Raw genomic sequence first — 12,870 nt, 5'->3', positions numbered from 1 at the left:
ATAATTAGCTATTTGATATATTTATTTATTTTTGGGTAAAAAAAGTAATTAATTTCTTTCTTTTTTTAGCACTTTACATTACACCATGTTTGATAACAAGCCTACTTTTTTTAAAAAAAATAAAATAATATACAGACAACTAGTCTACTTTTCTAATTAAAATGTTATTTATTGAAGGGAAATACTTTTTCATTTCACTAGCTAAATCGCCGGATTGAGTAAGAAATAATTAATGGTTAAGCATGACATAATTTTTGAGGAAGGTGAAGCTACATCAAAACTAAGAGGGTGTCCAAAACCGGACTCACACAAAATAATATAGGACATATTTTTGCTCACTAGTTTAATCAACATGTACTGTATGAAAGATGAACAAGGTACACATGGTCATTTTCAAGATTTTTTTAATTTTTAAAAATGCTTTATTAAAAATGCTATTTTGTAGGAATTAAAACAATAAATCACGAAAATTTAAAAAAGTATAAATTTAAATAAATATATATATATATACACACACTATATGGTGGTCTCCTTAACCTAAACCTAGTCTCTCTAACATTATTCTCATAGAAAATAACAAACTTGCAAAATAGAATCTAAAACAACTTTGGAAATCCAACATTAATTAGGAAGAGGATAAAAGTAGAAGTAAATTCGTTGAAAAAGGTAAGAAAAGACTCAAAAAAAAAAAATGGAAATAAAATCTGAAACAACTTAGAAAATCCAATATAGATTAGGAAGAGTAGAAGCAAATCCGCATTTAAAAAGGTATGAAAATATCATAGAAAAACAAAAATATTGAATAGTATTCTGTAAAGTCCAAGGTCGGCAGCAAGCAACCATGAAAACAAAGTTTAAATAAAATTAAATAAACTTGTTTTCAACAAAAAAGAATTTAAATTAACTTGTTTTTAACTATTTAAAAATATTTTAAAAAATAGACAAAAAAGATCACAAATACCAAAGTAGATGAACAAGAAGGAGGCAAAAGGCTGGCAGCTTGGCCCCCCTATTCCAACGTTCACTGTCCAAAATCCAAACTACCGTTTGACGCTTCCACATCCTTCTAGAGAATGAAAAGCACGCGTCAACCAGGTGTCTAATTTCCTTCCCCTTCTTTCCTCTTCAACCTCAAAATTAGGGCTTCCTCAATTTAGCCCTATTTTTTCTCCAATTATACTCTCCCCGAATCAAAGCAATTTCATATTCGATTCCAGTCGTAAACTCAAATTTGAGAAAATCCCCAAAGCGCAACTTCGAGTTTGGGGAAAAAGCTCTAGGCTTTCTTGAATTTGGGGGAAGGTTCAGAGCTTCAGGAGAGGGTTGGCTACTTGGGCTGCTTTTTCTTTTCTCAAAGATCTCATCTTTCATTCGATCATGGATACCCAATTCCCCAAATCCCTAATTTCTTTCTTTACCCTAATCCTCTTCGCGTTCTTCATCATCCTCTGCCCCTTCGCCACCGTCCGATCTGAACTCCAAACCGAATCCACCATCATCCGATTGCCCTCCGAGTCCGAACCCGCCGACGCCTGTGCCGGGTCAATCCGGTCACCATCTTTATGCCCCGTCAATTGCTTCCGACCCGACCCGGTCTGCGGCGTCGACGGCGTGACATACTGGTGTGGCTGCCAAGATGCCCAATGCGCTGGGGTCAAGGTGGCGAAATTAGGGTTTTGTGAGGTGGGTAGTGGGGGCTCTGCCCCTCATTCTGCCCAAGCGCTGCTTTTGGTTCACATAGTTTGGCTGATCGTCCTCGGCTTTTCGGTATTGTTCGGCCTTTTCTGAGAGTTTTCAATTTCTGGTTCCCATTCGGTTCATTGTTTGGTTGGTTCTTGGAGGCGAGCTTCCAAAGATTGCAGCTTTAGAAGAGCCTTTCTGTGTTGGATTTTTAGCTAATATGAAGAAGGGTTTATGGCTGCTAGTGGGTACATTGTGGAAGATATCATTGCTTGCTGCACAGTTCTCATCAAATTCATCGGTTGCGCACAATTATTTTGTCACAGCATTTTGGCTAATTGTGGTGCTTGATTTGAGGAGGATGAATTCTTTTTTTTTTTTTCTTCTTTAGCTAGAAGATAAGATACATTTGGGTTATAGGTTTTGTTACAAATTGGTGTAGGATTGATTGTAGGTTTGTTAATTGTTGTTGATTTTTCTTTTTTGCTTTTGGAGTTTTTGTAGGTGTCAACATGTATTCTAGAGATTGTATTCATATTTGTTGTTCTCTGTAGAATTTTTCTGTAAACATGAAAAACATAAACAGCATTCTGATATCAGGTATTAATTTCAATACATTTTGTTTTGTCCAGTGGATTTGATTTGAACCCCTAAATATTGTGAGACATCGCATAGGTAGACTTTACAGTCGTTATAATTTCAAGCATTTCCATTGATTTTTCCAGAAAGATTTGATTCAAGAAGCTTTGGAGGACAGAGGGGAAGCATGTTCTCTGTTTTTCCTCTTTAATTTTCAGTTGATAAAAATGAATGAATTAACCCAATATGCGGTGGCAATGTCGTAGCTGGAGCTGTTGCACCCACCCCACCAAGGAATTGGAGTGGTTGTATTGTAGCCTTTCAAAATTTCAATGATTAGTGATCAAATAATTTATGCTCACCAGCCTCATCTTCACATACAAGTGAATATAAATACGTATATTGTAAGCTGGTTATGGAGTTGGTTCAATTTTAAGCTGGTTGGACATCAAGTAAAACAAAAGAGCTTAACCAAGGATCCTTCCTTTTAACCATGCATTGGTATCTTCCTGGTAAATAAGAAACATGTTTCGCCAAACAGTTGGGATGGAAGGATTTTTTTAGGTTTATTGGTTGGAAAAATCTTAAGATTGCTTGACTGGTCTGCCCTGTTACTTTTTGGGTTCGTTTCTTTGTTTTCTGGGCTGTTGAGGTTGGAGGGCTGATGTATTGGGCCTCTCTTTATTAAAAGTTGTGGAAGTGGACCACAAATTAAGTATGGTTCCTTTCTTTTCTTCTCTTTTTTTCTTTCTTGTTTGTTAATAGAGAGCGACTTGATGTAGTGAGTTGAATTTGTGAGCACCCTAAATACTCTTTAATAAAGTAGGCCTAAAGGCCAAAACTCCACCAGATGAAACCAACTCCTGCCAGATACATTGTTAACTTTATAACTGAGAGAGAGAGAGAGAGAGAGAGAGAGAAAGGTATTTGCTTGTTTTTAATTCTACTACACCAATAGCCAAAGTAGTGGTACAGAGGCTCTGTTTGGTTGTCATAGAAGACTTTCTTGTTCCTGAGTCAGCATCAGTAGGGCCATGGATCCATTGGCATGGCTCTATATTCAATAAATTTGCTTTTTTTTTTGCAGTAAATCATGACTTTGCATTTGAAATTGAATGGTGGGGATTGCCAGGACCATCACTTTTTCTTCCCAAAGATAAACCCAACTTTTCTCCAAGTGCATTATTCAATTTTGGATCTTATATACCACTATTTCCTTGTAGTTGCCGTCTCTTTGAATACTTAATCCATCCCATCAAATACATCTAAAAACAAAGTATAACAATCTTCTACTATCTTTACTCTTATATGACCCTATCTCTTCCCTTAGAATACAGCTCATCTTAAACCATGGACTCAGATTCTGAACTGCAGATGAGCAAGAGGAGGAGGAGGAGCAACCAAAGAGAAGATCAACCAGTACTTGGCATGGAGAATTTACCTTATGAAATCGTCGCCGACATAATTTCAAGGCTGCCCTTTTCATCTCTTGTGCAATTCAGGTATGTATGCCGAGCGTGGCGCAATTTAGCCCAAGACCAACATAATCTTGAATCTCTTGATCATTTTCATAACTCCAACACAGCTGATGAGAACAGTTATCTATGCCTAATCTTCCACTGTGATTATCCCATCAGAAACCATCTTTGTTTTGTAGCCTACCCTTTTGATCATTGTGGCAAAGAGGCACAAATAGTGAAAAAAATCCACACACCTTTCTGTGGTTTAATGCCTGAGTTTGACGTGGTAGGCTCATGTAATGGTTTGCTATGCTTGTCTGATTCTTTATACAATGATGCACTTTACATATACAATCCATTCACTAGGGATTATAGAGAGCTGCCCAAGTCAATTCAATTTCCTAATCAAGAAGTGATTTATGGATTTGGGTTCCATCCAATTACTAAGGAATATAAGGTGGTTAAGATAGTTTATTATAGGAATGCACATAGAGGCTCATGGCATCGATTTCGAGTCTATCGTCCACAATCAGAAGTTCAAGTTCTCACTCTGGGAAGCTCCAATTGGAGAAGTATAGGCAAAACATCTCACTACCTTCATCACTGGCCTGCACAGGTCTTGGTCAATGGAAGGCTTCACTGGGTTACTTGGAGAAGAAGGTACCACCCGGGACGAAAGCTCATCTCTTTTGACTTGGGAGATGAGCAATTCAGGGAGGTCCCAAAACCTGAGGCTGATGGCTTAAACAGGTGGGATTATCATCTGCTGGTTGTAAGAGGCTGCCTTGCTGCAGTTTTCTATTGCAGCTTTGGGAAATTGGAGATGTGGGTTATGAAGGAGTATGGTGTGAAGGAAGCTTGGGTCAAAGAGCTGAGCATAGCAAGCCATGTGCCAAAGGCATTGAAACAAGATGTCGATAGATCATGGAAGATTTCAAAGATTGCTATCAGAGGAAGATATGTGAGGGTTTTGTGTGTTTTGGGGAGTGGCCAGATCTTGTTGGAGTACAAAAGCAGAGCTCTAGTTCTCTATGACCCAAATGGTGGAAATTTTCAAGATCTTGTGTTTCAGGGGATGCCAAAATGGTTTCAAACTGTTGTTCATCTGGGCAGACTTAACCAAATTCATACCCTTGTTAATATGTGAAGGGTTCAAATCATGACTCTTATTTTATGCTTCTCTTTCCCTGTAAGTCTGCTGATTGAAATAGATCATCTTTGTTATTGTTGCAGTGTTTGCATATCGATTTGATTCAGGAAATTGAAATGTTTCCTCAAGTTGATTTCTTAAAATTCTTCAAAAATGAAAACCATCTTTGATCAATCAAAACTTATCAAACAGCCTTTCTAATGAAATGAAATCAACATCAGCCATACAGTAATAATTGTACCATCTTTGAATTACTTTTGCATTTTTTTTCCTTGGTGAAAAAGTTCACTTTGCATTTTCTTTCTTTGTCTTTTATTATGATCATTGGGCCCATGCGTCTCTTTCAAGAAGTTACATACGTCTACAGGCCTTACACATTTATCATACCACTCCAAGTGTCATGAGATTACAGAGGGATCCCAAATAGCAAACCTTTGGAATTGGTAGTTTGATACAGTAATGAGGAAAAGGATTGTTGACCCAATTGTGGCGAGAAAATGCACGTTCGTCCACTGTTCAAATTATACACGCAGACCAGAAAACATTGCTTTTGGTCAAATTGGCTAGCATGCTTGCTTAGGTCCTATCTCATTCAAAATCGAGGGTGGACGCTTGCGTTGTTTGACCTACACTGAGGAGCTAATCTCGCACACTACTTCTCAAACGCTCCAGGATGTACCCTTCACCTGTGAGGTACTTCACCAAGCCTTCAAAAACAAACAAATATTATCAATCATGCTGAAACAGAGCAAACATTTATTGATTAACGAATTGTAGTGTGGCTCTGTAGCTGATTTTGCAAAAGAAACTATATGTTTCAGTAGGCAGATAAATTGTTACCATTGGTATAATCTCGACAATCGTGATGGCCAACCGTCAAATTAGTGTCCCAGACTTTGTTGAATTCAAGTGCCATATCTATGGCACCTGCTTTGGGAGACCCAACAAACCAGCATTTGCTTCTGGGGAGTTTTGACAACTTCCTCATAAGAACAACTCCTAACATTCAGAAAGAACAAATACCATATGAACACCAAGAAACAAAATAACAACTGTATTATTCAAAAATTTGTAGGGTCACCTGGTATTGCTTTTCCAGATAGAACTGCAAGGGCTGCAAATATGTTTTCAGGATCTTTTGGTTGAAAATCAAAAACCAAGGGCTGCAAAAAGAGACTCAATGGAATTGGAGTTCAAATTTTCGTATTGAAGGAAACAGAATGGCACATATGGCAAATTGAAGGAAACATATATCTGATATAATTGTTCAATCTGATATAATTGTTCAATTTGCAAGAAAACAGTGATCATGATTGGATTTTAATTTTAATTTTTTTAAAACACTTCACACGTATCCATAGGCCTAACAATAATTAATTTTTTACTTTGTATTGGTTTATGCTTATGGACATGTGTCAAATGTTGAAAAGGGTGGTGAGGATACACCTTGGGTTAAAGTGGTGAATAAAAATGCTCCCGATAGAAAAGCCTTAGGCCCCGTTTGGTGAGTTGAATTATGTAGTTGGATAGGATTCACAATCCTAGTCAAATGTTTGGTTGCCTAAAAACAACACGGATTGGATTATATCTAATCCTACTAAAGCCAAATGTAGTAGGATTATGAATCCTACCAAAATGTTGGGATTAAGTTTGATTGGAGTATGACTAATCCCACTAAGCCATGTAACAAAACATTTCAATTAATCTAACCCCATAATCATGTGTAGTATCAAACATATCATTGGATTAGTGTTATCATTTCCAATCCAATGTAATCCAATGCAATCCAATTCTACTTCATAATCCAATCCAATCCCAGTCACCAACAAAGCAAAACACAAATAAATATAGTAAATTAAAGCCAACCAAGGAAAATTGGGCAAGAAAATCCAAAAGAATTATTGAACTGGCTAGCTACCTTATCTAGAGAATTGGAGGGACAAGAAGAACCTGAGAATGAGGTGGAGGTGAGGAGGGTTTAACAATAACCATGAAATGCTGTAAATCCCAGAGATTGAGAGAGTAAGCAGAAGAGGCAAGAAGCTGGGCAGGCCCTTTTGTGGCTCTTAGAGGCACTGCTGCAACATACACCTCATCTCTTCCTTTGGTTACTGTAGGTTTCATGAGCAGTGAAGCCATGGATGCTTTGGAAAAGCACCTGAGCCAACCGTTAGTGGCTTAGAGCTGTTGGAAGACGAAGCTACAAGCGGACAACAAAAATATGGGAAAATTAAAAATTAAAAAAAATCTGTCCACTGGGGCTTGGTCTTGGTGGAAGTCTATTTTTAGATTAGATCAATAATGTCCAAGAATTTTATATAAAAGACAAATGTTGTGAAGGCCATGCCCAAGAAAAAAAAGTTGGGAGAGTCCTTCACGTTGTTTAGATTGCTTTTCCTTTTCTGGGCCATCTGGCTTTATAATCTATATTAGAAGCTTTTCTATAGTTAATAATGATATTGAAATTGAACCGTTGAACTTGATGTGTGTGTATAATGGTAGATGAAATGTGTCGTATGTATTATTTACACTGACTACTCCATTGCATATGCTTTGCATGATCGCTTTCACATTTGAACTACATGTCACATTAGTCTTTTTGGTTTTGGGCATAATTATAGGCCAGTAATTTGAACACTTGTTTTTTAACATCTTGCGGTCCTTATGTGAGTACGAAAATATTATAAAATATTCAATTTGGAGCGCATATAGTTAAAAAGATAAGTGCTAAAATCATTATTTTAAGGTTTTTGAGAGATGAACTTGTATGCGCAGTGAGACTAATTTTTTTTCCTCGATACAAAATGAGACTGATTTAAGACTTAAACGAAGTTCACATGAATGATGGATATGGTTTTCTTTTTTTTTTTGGAGGATACTTCATGGGCTATCAGAAGTTATATATTTTTAATAACTAATGTTTACATGATGCACCTTTAAATTTGCTGGAAAGGAAAAGGAGATAAGGAAAAATATTAGAAAGAATATAGAAAAAATTGTTGGAGTAGAAATTGGACGTGACACAATTATCATCAACCAAGTAAAGATCTTATTACTCAAATGCAACACATTCATCCCCATGATGATCTTCTATCAAACATACATACATGCATGCACCAGAATAAAATTCATCAGGTTCTTAGCTTTTAACTAGGAAACTCAACCAAACCCCAATGCATATATGAAAATCTAAGATCTAACATGCATGTCTACCATATATATGGCAAGCTAGCATGGTTACATGATCTGGGTGGAAAATACATCGCTGACATGGTGTATCCGTACCAATCAATAATTTCTCGTTACATACACCTCGTTTTCCCCTAATTACTCCTTATTTAAGTTCTTGGACCACTAAATTCTAAAGACATCGATCACTTCACATGCAAGCAACCCCCACATACCCGCTAATTAATACAACTTAAATTTACTCAGCCTTCTCCACTGGCTCTTCCTTGACAACTTTCTCCTCGGCAGCATCAGCAGCTGGCTTCTCTTCCTCAACAGCTTCAGGCTTCTCTTCTTCCTTAACCACTACCTCTTCTTTAGGATCTTCAGCCGCTGGTTCCGATACCGGCTCTGGCGCAATTGGTTCTGCAGAAGGAGCCTCAACAGAGTCGTCAATATTCAATTTCTCCTTAGTCTCCTCTACAAGTTCTGGCTCAGCAGTCTTCTCTACTGTTGGTTCTTCTGCCTCTTCTTTGGCCACGACATCTTCCTTGGCCTCCTCCACCACCTTCACCTCCTTTGTCTCAACCTCAACTGGGGTGGTTTCATCAGCTTCTGCAGCCTCAGCCTTAGGAACTTCACCAGAAGCAACAACAGTCTCTGCCTCCTTTGGCTCTTCTGCAACAGCCTCTGCCTCAGCTGCTGCTACTTCTGTCACTACTTCTTGTGCCTTAATTGGTTCCTCATGAGTTGTGTCCTCCACAGGGAGGGCTGTCTTTGCTGATACAACCTGCAAGATTATATACATTTATAGTACTCTCAAACTTTAATTAACACTTAATTAAAGGATCAAAATCTCAATTAGTTATTACATTTGCAAGAGAGCTTGAATTGATCATAAGCACAAATCTATGTAAACTCTAGAACTGAAAGATGAGTTAATACCTGAGCAGTGGCCATGGAATTGAAAAGGTGAGGAAGAAATTGAAGTAAAAATCAAGAAGACTGATCAAAGATAGGCAAACTTAAGAGTAAGAAACGAAAAGAACAGAAGTCAATGGTTGCAATGAAAAAAAATGATCAATTGGGATTGGTTTATATAGACGCCTAGAGGCCTTCTCTCACTGCCTTAGGTCGATGCATGGGACAGGGGGCCCCATGGGGTGGTGGAACTTGGGGAATCTTGGGATTTGACACCTCATCTCTCTCTCTCTCTCTCTCTCTCTCTCTCTCTCTCTACATTCAAGGGATTGGGTAATTATGTTACACAAAAAGTTTTTGGATCGATCTTGGGTTTAAACAAAATGTCTAAATTAATTAATGGCTTGTTGAAAATTTGTAATCTTTGGATTGGAGAGGTATCAAATAATGGAGGAGGCCATATCATTTTTCCATGCAAGCCATCATTCTTCTTTTGGTTGTGTGTGCTCCTGTGCTTTGTGCAGTCGGGCTTGCAGGGTTGCATTACCATCCTGTCCACTCATATGCATCTTCAAATCTATCTTAATTAAGTAATTACTAATTACTTAATTACAACTGGTTTTGCCGCTCATCATCATTGCCCTTTTTCTGTTCCTACGTCAATTTCTACCATGGATGTTACTATTCGATCTACTTCAGCGTATAGGGGTAGGGTAAATATTATTTGGCATTTTGCTTCCTATTTCAATTAAATTCTTGCAGGAAAATGAACCCTTTTTTCCCTTGAATTATTGACTATATTGCATTGCATGCCAAGACATTGTAGTTATTATTAGGCATATTTACCTCTTTTTTTAACACTATTTTATGCATCAGTCTTAAGTCTTTTCTCTAAAATTTAAAAGTGACAGTGTCGAAGATAATAAAAGATTAGGCGAGCATAACTATACACCAAGAATCAGTCATCGAACTACCAAAGCAATCTCAACTTTCTTTTTATAACATGACAATATCCAGAGTAATAAAAGATTAAACAAGCATAACTATATACATCAGGGATCAATCTTCGAATTACCAAAGCAACCTACCATCTCTTCCCACAAAGCAATTAGAGGGAACCTAGCTCCCAATTGAATGCCTCCCTCCCTCCCAAAACCTAAAATTTAACAAGTAGACAAATTGTAAAGAATCATGCTTATTGCGTAACATCAACATCCAAGTCACTAAAAGATACAACACGTTAGGCCGGCGTTATATTATGGGACCCTAACAACCAATGGCCACAATTTGCTTCTCAGAATTGAATAAAATTCTGACGTGGATCACATCCTGATATGTTCCATCACCTTGTGCCTCCTCTACACCAAGTGTGACCCGAAGCTAGCTAGTGGACCCCAATTATTAGGCGACAAATTTTGAACTCTCAAAACCAATTGTGATCCAACAACTTTCCCTAGCCTCCTTGGCTGATTTGGAACACAGTCATACATGATGCTCCTATACGTAATCAGCTCAATTTATCTTGCAACGTTTAGGTGCCTCCACTAATTAACGAAACTAACATTCAATTAAACCCTAATCTTAACATGCTAAGATCCCTAATAAGATATATCAAGAGTTTTACACACACGTGAATGACTAACGTTAACATTCCTGTGTACAAGTAAAATTTTCATTCATTGTATATGGAGGTTATAAATGTGATCTCTATTCATCCATGTGCTAAAGTTTTCACTAATATTCATGACATTCTTTGTGTCATTTGACTCAAAAACCAAGTTGGACAATAAAAATATTCTTTCGAGTTAAAAATCCAAGAACAAATCTACCCCGTGATCCATGCAATTGAAACTCCGTACGCTGGCAGGCGATCATGGCTTTGGGATTTGCTTTGTAAACATTTGCAAACATGATTGAAAATCCTACCGTTTAACAAAGTCCTACGTGCCTTTTCATTCAGATTTTCATGAGTTTCAGATCTTTGTTAGGGCAAAGAGCCCTAGAGAAAAAAGGGTACCCTCCTCCCTCCTCCCTCCTCCCTCCTCCTCCCTCCTCCAACTCTTCCAAGCTGTCATATATGGACGGATGACTTTTTAGCCTTTAGGTAGGTTTTTCAGTTTGGGCGGTGGGGTGGCCCACCAAAGTGGAGCCCGCAAAAAATTCCAAGTACCTCTACTGTATCCTAGTACCAATGAGGGCACGACACGTGGCAAACACTTTGCCGACTACGTGGTGGGATGTGGCTCTCTGTCAGCATTGGACATGATTTAATACTACTTTAGGGTTCAACCCCTATTCGGGGGGTCCATGTGATAAATCATGAATAATGAATATGTGACAGGTTGGGGGTCATGAAAAGCTTTCGACTTGGATCTGAATGCTTAATTTTGTTCATATATAAATAACAGCGGTGATTTTGAGTAGGCAATTTTATTCTTTGCACTGCAATCCAAATTGCTTTGGATCCACCAGCCTCTGCAACTTGTTGACAAAATTTAGAGAAAATTTGGGTGGGGGGTGGTGGGTGGGTGGGTTTATGAGGAAAAAGAAATTACATGAACATAGATTCATGGGGCAAGCAGGCCCGAAGAGTTCAACGTAAAAGGAGAAAAATGGGGTTGTTCTACATGTTTCTGTCACTTGGTATTTATTTATATATTATGTTCTCATCATCAAAAGAAAAGAAAAAAATAGAGTTGGTCTTGTGCACTTGGTGTTAAGAATCTAAGCCAATTCTCATGTAGTGAAATATGAAATGTAGAAAAGGAACAAGAAAACCAACAAGTCAAGATAATTAATCCCACAAGAAAGTTAGGTTTGTTTGGTTCATTCTCAACTAGGATATGTTCATGGAGTTACCATGGAGATGGAGCTACCCCTAATTTTTACTGTAAAGGAGATGAGGAATATTGCCATCACTTTTGGATTGATCGATGCATAGTCTAATTTTTATTTATAATGCTTTATATAGTAAGACTTTATATAAGATCATCTTATTTCTATGCAATACACCAATGATTGAAATCATTCATATTCCAGGTTCTCTTTTAAGGATTATTCATATCAATAAAATAAAATAAAATTTATTTAGTCATTTGATTATCCACAATTTCGTTTCAATTTTGTTTAATGAACTGTGTTCTTTCTCATTGTTTATATGACCAAACGACTTCAGATCCCATATAACAATTTTTTTTTTTTTTTTTTTACAATAAGGACATACTTAAAATATAAAACTAAATATGTTATTCATATTCTTAGGGACTATCCCAGGGCTATGATGGTATGGAATTCTGTTTTAAATTTACACTCTTCTCCTTATTTCTTCCTCCTCTGAACTAAAACCTTGGTTCTTAGGCAATTTAAGGTTAAGAGCCCTAATGGTATTGGATGGAATGTTATTTTTGCCATTACATGTTGGTATATCTGGAAGATTTTTTCTATTTAAACCCCACACTTCTCTTAGACCCCAATATTTAAATCATTAAGTTGTAAGTTTTATTATTGTATAAAAAGACAAAAAGGATCATCCAACTTAATACTAACCCTAATACATCTATACACACACCCCACACACCCCACAACTCTTCAAATTAAGTTTAAAAAAAATACAAACTCTTCTACATCCTATGCCAGATTACTTTTCTCTTTTAAAGACGTTGAACATTGACGAGCCTTTTGAAAAAAAGCTAATGGAAAGCGTGTTGATTGTTTCGCTATAATGATCTTATTCTCTTCCCTTTGTTGATTGTTTTTTTGGTACTCTTGGCTGTTGATTGCTTGATTGTTTTGATTTTTGATTTAAAATTTATACATGTTTTGGTAAAACTGTTCTCTTTCTCTAGAAAGTATGGAGTAACTTGAATTTTTCTTCATATTATATTAATTGACATACACATTCAAAAGGCATGA

General features: G+C 37.1%; 4 protein-coding genes across 4 annotated transcripts; 2 read left to right on the top strand and 2 right to left on the bottom strand.

Annotated features, from left to right (window-relative positions):
• Positions 1–1,002: 1,002 nt before the first annotated feature.
• Positions 1,003–2,311, top strand: LOC148918223 (uncharacterized). The gene has a single exon (XM_089050143.1). It carries the CDS (start codon positions 1,378–1,380, stop codon positions 1,786–1,788), a length of 411 nt encoding a protein of 136 aa, XP_088906269.1. The 5' UTR covers positions 1,003–1,377; the 3' UTR covers positions 1,789–2,311.
• A 1,174-nt stretch (positions 2,312–3,485) lies between these two features.
• On the top strand, positions 3,486–4,951 carry LOC103329210 (F-box and associated interaction domains-containing protein). Its single transcript, XM_008231639.3, has one exon. It carries the CDS (start codon positions 3,610–3,612, stop codon positions 4,864–4,866), a length of 1,257 nt encoding a protein of 418 aa, XP_008229861.2. The 5' UTR covers positions 3,486–3,609; the 3' UTR covers positions 4,867–4,951.
• A 274-nt stretch (positions 4,952–5,225) lies between these two features.
• On the bottom strand, positions 5,226–7,165 carry LOC103329194 (PTB domain engulfment adapter). Its single transcript, XM_008231624.2, has 4 exons — positions 6,820–7,165; positions 5,951–6,032; positions 5,710–5,868; positions 5,226–5,576 (listed from the first exon to the last, which is right to left on the bottom strand). The coding sequence occupies exons 1-4, from the start codon at positions 7,006–7,008 to the stop codon at positions 5,509–5,511; spliced, it is 498 nt and encodes a 165-aa protein (XP_008229846.2). The 5' UTR covers positions 7,009–7,165; the 3' UTR covers positions 5,226–5,508.
• A 730-nt stretch (positions 7,166–7,895) lies between these two features.
• LOC103329193 (uncharacterized) lies at positions 7,896–9,105 on the bottom strand. The gene is made up of 2 exons (XM_008231623.2): positions 8,983–9,105; positions 7,896–8,827 (listed from the first exon to the last, which is right to left on the bottom strand). The coding sequence occupies exons 1-2, from the start codon at positions 8,995–8,997 to the stop codon at positions 8,297–8,299; spliced, it is 546 nt and encodes a 181-aa protein (XP_008229845.2). The 5' UTR covers positions 8,998–9,105; the 3' UTR covers positions 7,896–8,296.
• Between the last annotated feature and the right edge of the window lie 3,765 nt (positions 9,106–12,870).

This window comes from Prunus mume, linkage group LG4 (assembly GCF_029339155.1).
Source record: "Prunus mume cultivar Tortuosa linkage group LG4, ASM2933915v1, whole genome shotgun sequence".
Classification (NCBI taxonomy): Eukaryota; Viridiplantae; Streptophyta; class Magnoliopsida; order Rosales; family Rosaceae; genus Prunus; species Prunus mume.
This window is presented reverse-complemented; position numbering and strand designations above follow the sequence as displayed.